Genomic DNA, 16,950 nt, shown 5'->3' on the forward strand with positions numbered 1-16,950 from the left:
GTTAGTAAGATGAATATAGCTTTTCTCTCTGTATGTCTGTCTGCCTGTCTGTCTGTCTGTCTGTTTGTCTGTCTTCCTGTCTGTCTGTCTTACTGTCTGTCTGTCTTCCTGTCTGTCTGTCTGTCTGTCTGTCTGTCTGTCTGTCTGTCTGTCTGTCTGTGTCCAGGTTTCACCAGTTTCATGCGCAGCCCCACCTGTGATGTGTTTAACCCTCAACACCATGAGGTGAACCAGGACATGGATCGGCCTCTGTGTAACTACTACATCTCCTCGTCTCATAACACCTACCTGACAGGAGACCAGCTGCTGTCTCACTCCAAGACAGACATGTATGCCTGGGTACTACAGACTGGCTGCCGCTGTGTGGAAGGTGAGGCTCCACACACACACACACACACACACACACACACACACACACACACACACACACACACACATGCTGATATATGCACACGCACACACACCTTCTCACCCACGATCCCTCTCTCATATCCCTCCCTCCCCCTCCCTCCCTCTCATATACCTCCTCCCTCTCCCTCCCTCTCATATCCTTCCCTCTCTCTCTCTCTCTCTCTCTCTCTCTCTCTCTCTCTCTCTCTCCCTCCCTCACATATCCTTCCCTCTCTCTCTCTCTCTCTCTCTCTCTCTCTCTCTCTCTCTCTCTCTCTCTCTCTCTCTCTCTCTCTCTCTCTCTCTCCCTCTCTCTGTCTCTCCCTCTCCCTCTCTCTCTCTCTATCCCCATCTCTCCCTCTCTGTCTATCTGTAGTGGACTGTTGGGATGGTCCTGATGGAGAGCCCATGGTCCAGCATGGCTACACTCTGACCTCCAAGATCACCTTCAAGTCTGTCATAGAGACCATCGACAAATACGCCTTCATCAACAACCAGTAAATACACCACTATCCATGAACTATCACTGTGTGTGTGTTTTGTGATTAAGTAAAATCAAATCAAATCAAATTGTATTGGCCACATGCGCAGAATACAACAGGTGCAGACATTACAGTGAAATGCTTACTTACAGCCCTTAACCAACAGTGCATTTATTTTTAATAAAAAAGTAGTATAAAACAACAAAAAAGCGTTGAGAAAAAAAGATCAGAAGTAAAATAAAATAACAGTAGGGAGAATATATATACAGGGGGGTACCGGTGCAGAGTCAATGTGCGGGGACACCGGCTAGTTGAGAGAGTTGAAGTAATATGTACATGTGGGTAGAGTTAAAGTGACTATGCATAAATAATTAACAGAGTAGCAGCAGCGTAAAAAGATGGGGTGGGGGGGCAGTGCAAATAGTCCGGGTAGCCATGATTAGCTGTTCAGGAGTCTTATGGCTTGGGGGTAGAAGCTGTTGAGAAGTCTTTTGGACCTAGACTTGGCACTCCGGTACCGCTTGCCGTGCGGTAGCAGAGAGAACAGTCTATGACTAGGGTGGCTGGAGTCTTTGACAATTTTGAGGGCCTTCCTCTGACACCGCCTGGTATAGAGGTCCTGGATGGCAGGAAGCTTGGCCCCAGTGATGTACTGGGCCGTACGCACTACCCTCTGTAGTGCCTTGCGGTCGGAGGCCAAGCAGTTGCCATACCAGGCGGTGATGCAACCAGTCAGGATGCTCTCGATGGTGCAGCTTTAGAATTTTTTGAGGATCTGAGGACCCATGCCAAATCTTTTCAGTCTCCTGAGGCTTTGTCGTGCCCTCTTCATGACTGTCTTGGTGTGTTTGGACCATGATAGTTCGTTGGTGATGTGGACACCAAGGAACTTGAAGCTCTCAACCTGTTCCACTACAGCCCTGTCGAGGAGAATGGGGGCGTGCTCAGTCCTCTTTTTTTTCCAGTAGTCCACAATCATCTCCTTTGTCTTGGTCACGTTGAGGGAGACGTTGTTATCCTGGCACCACACGGCCAGGTCTCTGACCTCCTCCCTATAGGCTGTCTCATCGTTGTCGGTGATCAGGCCTACTACTGTTGTGTCGTCGGCAAACTTAATGATGGTGTTGGAGTACAGGGAGTACAGGAGGGGAGTACAGGAGGGTACTGAGCACGCACCCCTGAGGGGCCCCCGTGTTGAGGATCAGTGTGGCAGATGTGTTGTTACCTACCCTTACCACCTGGGGGCGGCCCGTCAGGAAGTCTAGGATTCAGTTGCAGAGGGAGGTGTTTAGTCCCAGGATCCTTAGCTTAGTGATGAGCTTTGAGGGCACTATGGTGTTGAACGCTGAGCTGTAGTCAATGAATAGCATTCTCACGTAGGTGTTCCTCTTGTCCAGGTGGGAAAGGGCAGTGTGGAGTGCAATAGAGATTGCATCATCTGTGTATCTGTTGGAGCGGTATGCAAATTTGGTGTGGGTCTAGGGTTTCTGGTTAAATACTGTAGTTACTGAGAGACCCTCATCCTTCCCTACACACACACACACACACACACACACACACACACACACACACACACACACACACACACACACACACACACACACACACACACACACACATTATCCTGTGTATTATCCAACATCTGTTGTTTGTATATTCTAGCCGGTGGTCTGGGAGGCTCTTCAGAGTGTGTTCAAACAGGAAGATTCTCCACTGTGAAGAGATGGTGTTCCCCAGAGCACATGTTCATCTGTCCCCTTCTCTCTGATATGTAACCAATTAGAGTTAAAGTAGCTCTTCTCACACGGTTTATTTAGAGGAATTTTCAATTTCAACATATGTAACAGCACTTTCAACAAAGTTAACTTTGAACTGTTTTTAAATGAAAAGCAGCAGGATTTGTGGTCATTAGAGACACACAGATACCTGGTATTATGTTCTAATACTGAAACATCTGCTCTGAGGCACAGTCTGTCTCTCTGTCTCTGTCTCTCTGTCTCTCTGTCTCTGTCTCTCTGTATCTCTGTCTCTCTGTCTCTCTGTCTCTGTCTCTGTCTCTCTGTCTCTGTCTCTCTCTGTCTCTCTCTGTCTCTGTCTCTCTGTCTCTGTCTCTCTGTCTCTCTCTGTCTCTGTCTCTCTGTCTCTCTGTCTCTCTCTGTCTCTCTGTCTCTGTCTCTCTCTGTCTCTCTGTCTCTGTCTCTCTGTCTCTCTCTGTCTATCTGTCTCTCTGTCTCTGTATCTCTGTCTCTGTCTCTCTGTCTCTCTCTCTCTGTCTCTCTGTCTGTCTCTCTCTCTGTCTCTCCGTCTGTCTCTCTCTCGCTGTCTCTCTGTCTGTCTGTCTCTCTGTCTGTCTCTCTCTCGCTGTCTCTCTGTCTCTCTGTCTCGCTCTCTCTCTCTCTCTCTCTCTCTCTCTCTCTCTCGCTGTCTGACTCTCTCGCTGTCTCTGTCTCTCTGTCTGTCTCTTTCTCTCTGCCTGTCTCTGTCTCTCTCGCTGTCGCTCTGTCTCTGTCTCTCTGTCTGTCTCTGTCTCTCTGTCTATCTCTGTCTGTCTGTCTCTGTCTCTCTGTCTGTCCCTGTCTCTCTGTCTGTCCCTGTCTCTCTGTCTGTCCCTGTCTCTCTGTCTGTCCCTGTCTCTCTGTCTGTCCCTGTCTCTCTGTCTGTCCCTGTCTCTCTGTCTGTCCCTGTCTCTCTGTCTGTCCCTGTCTCTCTGTCTGTCTCTGTCTCTCTGTCTGTCCCTGTCTCTCTGTCTGTCCCTGTCTCTCTCTGTCCCTGTCACTGTCTCTGTGTTTGCCTCTGTCTCCTACTCTGTCTGTCTCTGTCTCTCTGTCGGTCCCTGTCTCTCTGTCTGTCCCTGTCTCTCTGTCTGTCTCTGTCTCTGTCTGACCCTCTGTCTCCTACTCTGTCTATCTGTCTGTCTGTCGCTCTGTCTCTGAGTGCTTATTGTTAGTCTCTGTTGGTTACTGAAACAATGTGACAATCCATGCATACTCCACTTTCCACTGTCTCCACAGATAATGCTCAAGTCACAAGGGCAGCCAGGGTTTGCAAACATCCTTTCTCTCTCAAACACACGTACAGTATATATGCACATGCAGGGACACACTCATCCAACCGTTTAGTTCAGGACAGTAAATGACAGTAAGAGGATACTGAGGACCTTTCAGTAGCTCCAGGACACTGTTAGAAAAGAAGGTGCTATCTAGAACCTAAAAGGGTTTTCCGGCTGTCCCCATAGGAGAACCCTTTGAGGAACCCTTTTAGGGTCAAGGTAGAACCCTATTCGGTTCCATGTAGAACCCGTTCCACAGAGGATTCTACATGGAACCCAAAAGGGTTCTACTTGGAACCAAAAAGGGTTATCCTATGGGGACAGCCAAAGAACACTTTTGGAACCCTTTTTTCTAAGAGTGTACTGTGTGAGGGAGGCAGACAGGTAAATGGGTTGGTAATGAGAGGAGAGGAATTAGAGTGACTGGATGATCCATCGTCATAACTGATTAGAGAGGAGAGGGTAACGTCTCATCGTTGTGCAGTTAGCTGGCTAATTAGTATTTTTGCCTAATGGGAGAGCATGGATAATGGATGGAACAGAGTTATTCTGACAGTTTCATGAAGTTATACAGTGCCAAAGTGATATCCCTCCCTCTGTCTCTTTCTCTCAGGGTTTTATTTGTTTTATTCTGGCTATATTTTATCATCAGTGCCAGTGAATCAGTGCCACCTGTTATGATGAATGAGGCTCCTGTTATGATGAATGAGGCTCCTGCCTGTGATGGGAGAAATGGGTGTCTGCACGGTTACACATCACACGCAAATTACACACCTCATTTACCATTACTATTACACCTGGGAGAGAGAGAGGAGATAGTCCTGTGTGTGTGTGTGCACGTCTGTCTCTGTGTGTCTGTGTGTGTGTATGTGTATTTGAGCTCAGTGTGTGTGTATGAGTAAAGAGACAGGGGAGGAGAGGTCAGTGCAGGGCTCAGAGCCCTGAGGGAGAGCTGTCAGTCTTGACAGGTTTGACATTTGAGCTGAGCTTCTGTCTGGACACAAGTAATTTCACCTCTAAATGAACACACACACACACACACACACACACACACACACACACACACACACACACACTGGAAATATGTTGTTTAATTTCTGTTCTGTTTCTTGGGCTTCTGTCAAGGCTATTCTGTTGGAGATTGGGGGGAGAGTGTAGTTTGAAAGGATTTATGTTTAGGGTGGCTAAATATATATTTTGTTATGTCTACAGTTTTATTGTGAAGAGCAATATGCATGGCTGCCAGACCACATCCAGTATCATAGAGCTCTGCTACTCATGGAGATATCCATTCTAGTCATAGTAACTCCATGTCTCTCCCTTCCTCCAGGTACCCAGTGATCCTGTCCATAGAGAACCACTGTAGCATCAACAACAGAAGAAGATAGCCCAGCACCTCAGAGAGATCCTGGGGGACAAGCTGGACCTTGGAGAGGGCTCTCCACAGAGACTCTAAACAACTACCCAGCCCACACTGTCTACAGGGAAGATCCTCATCAAGGTACACAGAGAGAGAGAGAGAGAGAGAGAGAGAGAGAGAGAGAGAGAGAGAGAGAGAGAGAGAGAGAGAGAGAGAGAGAGAGAGAGAGAGAGAGAGAGAGAGAGAGAGAGAGAGAGAGAGAGAGAGAGAGAGAGAGAGAGAGAGAGAGAGAGAGAGAGAGAGAGAGAGAGAGAGAGAGAGAGAGAGAGAGAGAGAGAGAGAGAGAGAGAGGGGGAGAGAGAGAGAGGGGAGAGGGAGAGAGAGAGAGAGGGGAGAGGGGAGAGAGAGGGGAGAGAGAGAGAGAGAGGGGAGAGAGAGAGAGAGGAGAGGGAGGGAGAGAGAGAGAGAGAGAGAGAGAGAGAGAGAGAGAGAGAGAGAGAGAGAGAGGGAGAGACCTTCTGCTACAGTCCGACAGAGATTCAGCCAAAGCGCAGACAGTCGAAGAGTGAAGAAATATGAATAATTTATTTTAATGTTTTTGTAGGCTGTGTCCGAATAACCGTAGTTGCGTTCTAAACCAGAGGAGGGGGAGTGGGGAGAGGCTGCGTTTGAAAATAAAGGAGAAGAAGAACGGGATGGGAGGGAAAGTAGGCCGCCACTATATTAGTCATGGTGGGAGAAAGATAGGAGGTGTGACGGACTGTCATTCTATCATTATATTACACACAGACACACACACACACACAGTCTTGTACAGCTAACCTTGTGGGGACACACAATTCAGTCCCATTTAAAATCCTATTTTCCCTAAACCCTAACCCCTAACCCCTAACCCTAACCCGTACTCTTACCCTAACCCTAACCCAAAAAACCTAACCCTAACCCTAGCTCCTAACCCTAACCCTAAAACTAACCCTAGCTCCTAAGCCTAACACACACTGTATGGAGGTATGGAGAAGATGTTAGAGAGAGAGAGAGAGAGAGAGAGAGAGAGAGAGAGAGAGAGAGAGAGAGAGAGAGAGAGAGAGAGAGAGAGAGAGAGAGAGAGAGAGAGAGAGAGAGAGAGAGGAAGAGAGAGAGAGAGAGAGAGAGAGAGAGAGAGAGAGAGAGAGAGAGAGAGAGAGAGAGAGAGAGAGAGAGAGAGAGAGAGAGAGAGAGAGAGAGAGACAGAGACAGAGACAGAGACAGAGACAGAGACAGAGACAGAGACAGAGAGAGGCTGAATAGTGTGATAGTGTAATGTATAGGATTTGTCCGGATCATTCTTTGAGCAAAAGTTCAGTATATTGGTATGTTGCATGTCTGTGTGTGGTTCCAGATATGTCTGTGTGTGGTTCCAGAGATGTCTGTGTGTGGTTCCAGAGATGTCTGTGTGTGGTTCCAGAGATGTCTGTGTGTGGTTCCAGAGATGTCTGTGTGTGGTTCCAGAGATGTCTGTGTGGTTCCAGAGATGTCTTCTTTAGTAAAGGTGCTTCAGACTGATTGGTTCTCAGTAGGACCCTCTCCCAAATGATCGACATCATTTTGGAAAACCCCCTCCCAGAAGCACCTGTTACCTTGTCTCTGTTGCTCTTCTGCTGGTGCTTCCTAAATTAGATCCCATAAAACCTCACACACACACACACACACACACACACACACACACACACACAAAACAGCACACAGACAATTATTGGATTCCTCTAGTCCTGTCAGCTTCCTGCCTCCTGTTTGTCTCCGGGCCTCTAGAGGTCATCTGTGTTCCCCTCTGCCTTAGTTCTTCCTCGTGTGTGTCAGCTTCCTGCCTCCTGTTTGTCTCCGGGCCTCTAGAGGTCATCTGTGTTCCCCTCTGCCTTAGTTCTTCCTCATGTGTCCTAATTAGCTTGATCCAGGTCACCTGTGCCTTGTTTCCCCTTGTGTATTTTAGCTGTGTGTTTTCCCCTTGTTTCTCACTTGGTTATTGCGTCCTGACTATGTGTCTCCTGCTTTGTCCCACCGTGTCTGTCCTAGTAAGTTGTTCAAAGTTATCTTTAGTTTGTTTTTCTCCCTCGTGGAGTTGTTTTGTTTTGCCTCCTGTTTTGGAACATTAAATCTACTTGCCTGGAGTATTGCCTTGGGTGTTTCATTTGGGTCCTACAACACCTCCTCTGTGGCTAAGGGGTAGTACCCCAGCTCTCCACATCTGAGACCGGAGTTTCTAGCCCGGCTTGTGACAGAATAACCAAGTCAATCATGGACCCAGAAACACTCAGTTCCCCGGACCTGTTGGCGGTGATCACTCGACATGAGGCTTCTTTCCAGCGCCATGAAGCCGTTCTCAGCCGACAAGAGGAGCTGATGGCTAGTCATTCTCAACTCCTGGCCGAAATGATGAGTTCCCTCCGCCAGCTCTTTGAACGCCTCCCTGGTCCTCTCCCTTCCCCAGGTCACCCCCAGTGACGACAGGTCGTCTCGGTTGGCGGAGCCCCGACTACCACCTCCCAAGCCCTTTTCTGGGGATCCAAGCTCTTGCCAGGGTTTCCTCACCCAATGCTCCCTCACCTTCGAGCTCCAACCCTCAAGTTTTCCCACAGACCGTTCCAAGATTGCCTACATCATTACCCTTCTTTCAGACAAGGCGCTCGCCTGGGCTTCTGCGGTGTGGCAGTCCCAGGAGGCCTGTTGTGACTCCACGCTGCATTTGTAGAAGAGTTCAAGCGGGTGTTCGATCATCCTGTCAGTGGGGCGGGAGGCTCAAGCGCCTACTGTCTCTCCGTCAGGGGCCCGAAGCACGGCAGATTTTGCCATTGATTTCCGGACCATAGCAGCAAAGGAGCGGATGGAATGATGAAGCGCTGCGGTCTGCTTTCAGGAGGGTTATCTGAGCCCCTTCAAGATGAGTTAGCCACCCGAGAACCAGCTGGTGATCTCGAGTCCCTCATAGCCTTGGCCATCCGCCTGGACAATCGTCTAAGAGAGCGGAGAACGGCTCGCCGTCAGGTGTCTCATTCCCAAGTTCCTCTGAGCAGCTCTGTTTCTCCTGTTTGGACTCCGTCATTCAGAGCTTCCCGGCTCCTGAACTGCTCCAGGATTCCCCGGAGAGCATGCAGTTAGGCCGTTCCAGGCTTTCTCCCAACGAAAGGGAACGTCGCATGAGGGAACGTCGGGTGCCTCTACTGCGGGGTTGCCGGCCACTTCCGCTCCACTTGCCCCGAGCTGGAAACGCCTGTCCCTCGCCCAGCTACAGGAGGGCTGTGATGGGGAGAGTTAGAGCGCCTACTAACGCTGTCCTGGCTATTCCAGCCACTCTGTCCTGGGGGGCCACCAGCACGGGTCCAGGCTATGATCGATTCCGGTGCCGCAGGTGATTTCCTGGATGTAACCTTGGCTAAGGAACTTAAGATCCCCTACCCAACTACTTCCTCAACCCCAGGCAGTTACAGCCTTAGATGGCAGACCTCTGGAACCAGGAAAGGTTACCGAGGCGACTCAGTCCCTGCGACTTACCATCTCTCAACACCAGCAGGAGGAGACCTTCTATCTCATTGACTCTCCCGAGTATCCTATTATCCTGGGTCACCCTTGGCTATGCAGACATAATCCCCAGATCGACTGGCCTACGGGCACCATTCTAAGCTGGGGTCCCGCCTGCCAACTCACCTGCATGCTTCAGAGTCCCTCAGCCCCTAGTACCCAGTTTCAAGAGTCTGTTGACGTCTCCCGAGTCCCCAGTGTTTACCATCGGTTCAAGGCAGTGTTCAGCAAGGCCCGGGCTACTTCCTTACCGCCTCATCGCACGTATGACTGTGCCATTGATCTACTCCCCTGGGTGCTGCCCTCCTAGAGGTCGGATCTTTTCCTTGTCCTCCCCCGAGCACGCAGCTATGGACACCTACATTAAGGAGTCCTTGGCAGCCGGCCTCATCTATGCCTCTACTTCCCGGCTGGGGCGGGCTTTTTTGTTGAAAAGAAAGACGGGGTCTTAGGCCTTGTATTGATTACCGGGGACTCAACAAGATCACGGTTCGGGAATCGATACTCCCTTCCTCTCATGGCCACTGCTTTTGAGCTGCTTCAAGGGGCTTCCATTTTTACTAAGCTGGATCTCCGCAATGCTTACCATCTCGTGCGGATCCGGCAAGGAGACGAATGGAAGACGGCGTTCAACACGCCCACGGGGCACTATGAATATCGGGTGATGCCGTTCGGGCTCACCAATGCCCCCGCAGTATTCCAAGCCCTGATTAATGATGTTCTCCGGGATATGCTTAATCTGTTCGTCTTCGTGTACCTGGACGATATCCTCATCTTCTCGAGGTCACTGAAGGAGCATGAGGGGCATGTTAGCAGGGTTCTCCAGAGGCTCCTTGACAATCACCTCTACGTTAAGCCTGAGAAGTGTGAATTTCATGTTTCTCAGACTCAGTTTCTCGGGTTTATTGTCACCCCGGGCACCTAGAGATGGATCCCCAAGAAGGTCAAGGCGGTCCACGATTGGCCCACACCTGCCACGGTCAAGGAGGTTCAACGGTTCATTGGCTTTTTCTAACTTCTATCGGAAGTTCATTAAGAATTTCAGCTCGGTGGTAGCCCCCTTGACGACGCTTACCAAGGGAGGAGGGACCAAGATTCACTGGGGTCCGGAAGCAGCAGGGGCCTTCGAGGATCTCAAGCGCCGCTTCACGTCTGCTCCGATTCTGGTGACCCTGACCCAGAGAGACCTTTCGTGGTGGAGGTGGACGCCTCAGAGGTGGGGGTGGGAGCCGTCCTGTCACAGAGGGGTGCGGATGGGAGATTACACCCTTGTGCCTTCATGTCTCGCCGCCTGTCTGAGGCCGAGCGCAACTACCACGTGGGGGATCTAGAGTTGCTTGCGGTAAAACTGGCATTGGAAGAGTGGCGCCATTGGCTTGAGGGGGCTCAGCACCCTTTCCAGGTTCTCACAGACCACAAGAACCTGGAATATCTCCAACAGGCTAAGCGGATGAACCCTCGGCAAGCACGATGGTCCCTTTTCTTTAATCGATTCCAGTTCCTCCTGACTTACCGACCTGGCACCAAGAACGTCAAGCCGGATGCTCTGTCTCAAGTCTATTCTCCCGAGTTACAAGAGAAGCCCTTGGCATCGATTATTCCGAGGTCTAGGATCGTCGCACCTCTTCAGTGGGAACTAGAAAGAGGGGTACGAGAAGCTCTTGTCCAGGAGCCCGATCCAGGCGGTGGTCCTGCCGGTCGCCTGTACGTTCCTCTCTCTGTTCGGGGCCGCGTCTTGCAGTGGGGTCATGAGTCGCCCTTGACATGCCATCCAGGCAGTGCTCGCACACTGGAGTTCCTCCGACGGCGGTTTTGGTGGCCGTCCATCAAGAAGGACGTGCAGGTCTATGTTGAGGCCTGCCCTGTGTGCAACCAGGGAAAGTCGACACGCCAGCGACCCCAGGGACTGCTCCATCCCTTACCTGTTCTCGAAGGCCATGGTCACACCTTTCTCTGGACTTTGTTACGGGACTTCCTCTATCCCAGGGCAACACCGTCATCCTAGTGGTGGTAGACCGGTTCTCTAAGGCTGCCCGGTTTATTCCCCTGCCCAAGCTGCCCTCGGCTAAAGGAGACTGCTGAGCTCCTCATGAACCATGTCTTCCGGATATTTGGTATTCCCTGGACGTGGTCTCTGACCGAGGTCCCCAATTCTCGTCCCGGTTTTGGGGCCTTCTGCAGGCTTGTTGGGGCCACAGCCAGTCTATCGTCGGGGTTCCATCCAGAGTCTAATGGCCAAACGGAACGGATTAATCAGGATCTGGAGACCACCCTGCGGTGTATGGCGGCCAGTAATCCCACGTCTTGGGCCACCTATATCATTTGGGCTGAATATGCCCACAACACCCTCCAGTCCTCAGCCACCGGATTGTCCCCTTCGAATGCCAGTTCGGTTACAACCCTCCATTGTTTCCAGAGGAGGAGGCGCAGTTGGTGTTCCCTCGGCCCAGCGCTTTGTCCAACGCTGTAGGCGGACCTGGAAGAAGGCCAGGCGTGCCCTCCTTCGGACCTCCCAGAGATACCAAAGTCAGGCTAATCGCCACCGCCGGACGGCCCTAGTTTCCGAGCTGGTCAGAGAGTTTGGTTGGCCACGAAGAACATGCCCTCCCGGGTCGAATCCAGGAAGCTTTCCCAGAGATACATCGGGCCTTTCCGCATTGCTAGAAAGGTTAACCCTGTGTCGTATCGTTTGGTTCTCCTCGCTCCCTTAGAGTTAACCCCACTTTCCATGTTTCACTCCTTAAACCTGTCTTGTCTTCTCCCTTTGCCCCCCACGCAGACCCCCGCCACCTCCCAGGATCATTGACGGCCAGCCAGCCTACACAGTCCGCGGATACTGGACTCCCGGAGGGTCCAGAACTCTCTGCAGTATCTGGTGGACTGGGAGGGCTACGGGCCGGAGGAGCGCTCCTGGGGTTCCAGCCAGGGACATCCTGGACCCAGGTTTGATCCGAGATTTTCGCACCCTGGGGCCGGGGTGTTCTGGAAGGAACGTCAGGAGTCGTTCCTAGAGGAGGGGGTCCTGTCAGCTTCCTGCCTCTGTTTGTCTCCCGGGCCTCTAGAGGTCATCTGTGTTCCCCCTCTGCCTTAGTTCTTCCTCGTGTGTGTCAGCTTCCTGCCTCCTGTTTGTCTCCGGGCCTCTAGAGGTCATCTGTGTTTCCCCTCTGCCTTAGTTCTTCCTCATGTGTCCTAATTAGCTTGATCCAGGTCACCTGTGCCTTGTTTCCCCTTGTGTATTTTAGCTGTGTGTTTTTCCCCTTGTTTCTCACTTGGTTATTGAGTCCTGACTATGTGTCTCCTGCTTTGTCCCACCGTGTCTGTCCTAGTAAGTTGTTCAAAGTTATCTTTAGTTTGTTTTTCTCCCCTCGTGGAGTTGTTTTGTTTTGCCTCCTGTTTTGGAACATTAAATCTACTTGCCTGGAGTATTGCCTTGGGTGTTTCATTTGGGTCCTACAACACCTCCTCTGTGGCTAAGGGGTAGTACCCCCAGCTCTCCACATCTGAGACCGGAGTTTCTAGCCCGGCTTGTGACAAGTCCACTATGTGATATAGCATGAAAAAACCTTGTACACAGCCACCTAGGTCTCTCTAAACAGGAGGGTTCACCTTGTCTGCCCTCCCTACCTCCATCCATCCCCACTTTCCTCCCAGCTGTTGTTCTCCCTTTACCACCCACTGGGGTGTACTGAAAGGGATGTCTCTCCGCTGGACTAAAAGGGCTTATTGCTCTCAATTCAATTCAATTTAAGGGATTTATTGGCATGGGAAACGTGTGTTAACATTGCCAAAGCAAGTGAAGTAGATAGTAAACAAAAGTGAAATAAACAATAAATATTAACAGTAAACATTACACTCAGAAGTTCCAAAAGAATACATGCATTTCAAATGTCATATTATGTCTATATACAGTGTTGTAATGATGTGCAAATAGTTAAAGTACAAAAGGGAAAATAAATAAACATAAATATGGGTTGTATTTACAATGGTGTTTGTTCTTCACTGGTTGCCCTTTTCTTGTGGCAACTGGTCACAAATCTTGCTGCTGTGATGGCACACTGTGGTATTTCACCCAATAGATATGGGAGTTAATCAAAATTGGATTTGTTTTCGAATATTTTGTGGATCTGTGTAATCTGAGGGAAATATGTGTCTCTAATATGGTCATAATTTGGCAGGAGGTTAGGAAGTGCAGCTCAGTTTCCACCTCATTTTGTGGGCAGTGTGCACATAGCCTGTCTTCTCTTGAGAGCCAGGTCTGCCTACAGCGGCCTTTCTCAATAGCAAGGCTATGTTCACTGAGTCTGTACATAGTCAAAGCTTTCCTTAAGTTTGGGTCAGTCACAGTGGTCAGGTATTCTACCACTGTGTACTCTCTGTCTAGGGCCAAATAGCATTCTAGTTTGCTCTGTTTTTTTGTTAATCCTTTCCAATGTGTCAAGTAATTATCTTTTTGTTTTCTCATGTTTTGGTTGGGTCTAATTGTGTTGTTGTTGTTGTTGTTGTCCTGGGGCTCTGTGGGGTCTGTTTGTGTTTGTGAACAGAGCTCCAGGACCAGCTTGCTTAGGGGCCTCTTCTCCAAGTTCATCTCTCTGTAGGTGATGGCTTTGTTATGGAAGGTTTGGGAATCGCTTCCTTATAAGTGGTTATAGAATTTAACGGCTCTTTTCTGGATTTTGATAATTAGCGGGTATCGGCCTAATTATGCTCTGCATGCATTATTTGGTGTTTTTCGTTGTACACTGAGGATATTTTTGCAGAATTCTGAATGCAGTCTCAATTTGGTGTTTGTCCCATTTTGTGAATTCTTGGTTGGTGAGCGGACCCCAGACCTCACAACCATAAAGGGCAATGGGTTCTATAACTGATTCAAGAAATTCTTAGCCAGATCCTAATTGGTATGTCGAATTTTATGTTCCTTTTGATGGCATAGAAGGCCCTTCTTGCCTTGTCTCTCAGATCGTTCACAGCTTTGTGGAAGTCTCTCTCTCTCTCTCTCTCTCTCTCTCTCTCTCTCTCTCTCTCTCTCTCTCTCTCTCTCTCTCTCTCTCTCTCTCTCTCTCTCTCTCTCTCTCTCTCTCTCTCTCTCGCACGCATGCAAGCACACATACACATACACATACACACACACAGCAAGAGAGTGTGAGTAGTTGTCTTCAGCCTGAGAGGTGCTCTAAAGAGAGAATCCTTTAGTCCCCCACACAGGCCACACACAGCCTCTCTAGCTGAACTTCCTCATGGCCTTTACCACTCTGCTGGTAAACACAGAGAAAATGAACCACTCACAGGACTCTGAGGGGAGATTACCTGGCTTACCTGTGTGTTTGTGTGTGTTTGGGAAAAGACTACTTTCTCTGAAAGGAGTGGGAAGAGTTGCATGAGTGGGAAATATTGCTCCTGGTTTAGCTGGGGGCTTCATAATGTACATGTAACAGATGTGGAGGTGAGACGCTGCTGTTCCTGTTATTGTGTTACATCCTCCTGGTTCATAATTAAGATGGGCATAACACACCTTTCTCTCTCCCCCCTCTCTCTCTCTCTCTCTCTCTCTCTCTCTCTCTCTCTCTCTCCCCTCTCTCTCTCCCCCTCTCTCTCTCCCCCCCCTCTCTCTCTCTATCTCTCTCTCTACTCTCTATCTCCTCTCTCTCTATCTATCTCCTCTCTCTCTCTCTCTCTCTCTCTCTCTCTCTCTCTCTCTCTCTCTCTCTCTCTCTCTCTCTCTCTCTCCAGGGGAAGCGTCTCCCTCCGTACCTGTCTGCGGATGTTGAGGAGGGGGAGGTGTCAGATGATGACAGTGCTGATGAGATTGAGGACGACTTTAAACTGAAGAACAGCAATGTAAGTTACAACAGGTCAAAGTCATGTTCTCACATGCAGCTGTAATCCCTTTCACACATACAGTTCAGTAATGGCTGGTGAATTGTGAAGGCCTGTCCATTAATCAGTGTGTTGTCACTGGGTCAGAGACAGGCCATATAATGGACTTAGCTAAAATTAGGGCTGGGAATTGCCAGGGCCCTAACGGTATGATGTTATCATGATACTTAGGTGCCGATATGATATGATTCTCACTGTATTGCAATTTGTTGTTCCAAACATATTTACATTATTGTCATTTAGCAGACGCTCTTATCCAGAGCGACTTACAGTGAGTGCATACATTATTTTTTGTATTTTTCATACTGGCCCCCCGTGGGAATCAAACCAACAACCCTGGCGTTGCAAACGCCATGCTCTACCAACTGAGCTGCATCCCTGCCGGCCATTCCCTCCCCTACCCTGGACGACGCTGGGCCAATTGTACGCCGCCCCATGGGTCTCCCGGTCGCGGCCGGCTACGACAGAGCCTGGATTCGAACCAGGATCTCTAGTGATACAGCTAGCACTGTGATGCAGTGCCTTAGACCACTGCGCCACTCGCCACACTGTCTGCTGCAGAGAGGCAAAAAAAGTTTTGATCAGTCATGGAAATAAATGTGCTGAAAACACGTTGGTTCACTATTTAAAAAGAAGATGGAGAACAAGCTATAGGATGTAAAATACCATTGTTTTGGCGTAGGTACAGCCGACTAGCGCTAGCTAACGCTACCTAGCAAAAAGAAATACATATATATCAAAGTATCAATATAATATAGTCTAAAATAATATGCCGATATGTACAGTAACTGCATCAATCCCCCCCAATCACTACCAGAAATCACTGCACTAATAGGACTGTACTGTTAGAGCTGGGAAGGTATGATGGACGATTAGCCGAGTTGTGTTTGGGACTAATTCATGTTTAACGAGCCTGTTGCAGGCATGGTGTGTGTGTGTATTTAACACTTCGAATTAAGTGAATTATTAGCTTCATTATACAATACACCTCGACAAACTTGACCGGAAAAGCAAGAGGAAAGGGAGATATTGTTTCCCCCTATTCATTTCTGATTAAGTTCTTACTTCTGAATCCTATCATACATATAGGATATATAAATATGTGATAAATAAGTGATAAATATGTTATAAATATGTTATAAATATGTGATTAATATGTGATAAATATGTGATAAATATGTTATAAATATGTGATAAATATGTTATAAATATGTTATAAATATGTGATGATTATGTGTTTACATTAATAATCTGGTGTTACATTAGATTGGTTTCCATGAGGTTTAAGGAGCTACTGACCTCTGCTATCTGAATCCTAACCTTTTAGAGTTTTGGAGTAGGGTAATATATAGAGTGGCGCAGCGGTCTAAGGCACTGCATCTCAGTGCTTGAGGCGTCACTACAGACCCCCTGGTTCGATTCCAGGCTGTATCACAACCGGCCGTGATTGGGAGTCCCATAGGGCAGCGCACAATTGGCCCAGCGTCGTCCGGGTTTGGCCGGTGTAGACTGTCATTATAAATAAGAATTTGTTCTTAACTGACTTGCCTAGTTAAATAAAGGTAAAATAAAAATAAAATAGAAATAAATAGAGCCAATTAAAGTAGTGAGAGATAAGCTGATTTAAAGGTGTGATCAGGACTGGAGCGAGGACTGGGCTGGTCACACTCTGTCTGTCTCTCTGTCTGTCTGTCTCTCTACTGCTTGTACTGCCAGGACTACACTAATGACCTGGTGTATTTAACCACAGACAGATGGGTTCACAAAACAATACAACATCATCAACTCATATCTCTCTCTCTCTCTCTCTCCTTCCCTCTCTCCTCCCTCCTTCAGAGTAATGGTAACCACCAAGTGGAAAGTTACATCAGGAAGAAGCTGGACTGTCTGTTGAAGGAGTCTCAGATCGGAGACAAGGAGGACACAGACAGCTTCAGCATCAGAGCCCTGCTCAGAGCCACACATGTGGGCCTGCAGAAGAACCTACCGGTACGCACGCACGCGCGCACGCACGCACGCACGCACGCACGCGCACACAGCTGATCCTAGGTCTGTTCCTGAGTAGAACTTATCCCCCGTGCTGGAAGGTCTTTCACTGAATGGAGAAATAATATATTGTCAGTGAGATAAACAGGTCTGCAGTGTCTCATTTATAAATATTTAATTTCCCTCCGTTGGTTCTATTTTTAAAATAATAGGTCTCTATACATCCGTTTTAATGCAGTGTGTCTAACAGCATGAGC

General features: G+C 48.9%; 1 protein-coding gene across 1 annotated transcript in view; it reads left to right on the forward strand.

Moving 5' to 3' along the window:
* LOC121566948 (1-phosphatidylinositol 4,5-bisphosphate phosphodiesterase eta-1) overlaps nucleotides 1–16,696 on the forward strand; it is a gene marked incomplete at its 3' end in the record, with an annotated part of 109,470 nt that extends 92,774 nt beyond the window's left edge. Inside the window, 6 exon segments of the mRNA XM_045214952.1 lie at nucleotides 167–370; nucleotides 767–887; nucleotides 5,252–5,286; nucleotides 5,289–5,422; nucleotides 14,561–14,668; nucleotides 16,544–16,696. Of these exon segments, the coding sequence (XP_045070887.1) occupies nucleotides 167–370; nucleotides 767–887; nucleotides 5,252–5,286; nucleotides 5,289–5,422; nucleotides 14,561–14,668; nucleotides 16,544–16,696 (755 nt within the window).
* Between the last annotated feature and the right edge of the window lie 254 nt (nucleotides 16,697–16,950).

Source organism: Coregonus clupeaformis, unplaced genomic scaffold (genome assembly GCF_020615455.1).
Source record: "Coregonus clupeaformis isolate EN_2021a unplaced genomic scaffold, ASM2061545v1 scaf0343, whole genome shotgun sequence".
In the NCBI taxonomy this organism is placed as follows: domain Eukaryota; kingdom Metazoa; phylum Chordata; class Actinopteri; order Salmoniformes; family Salmonidae; genus Coregonus; species Coregonus clupeaformis.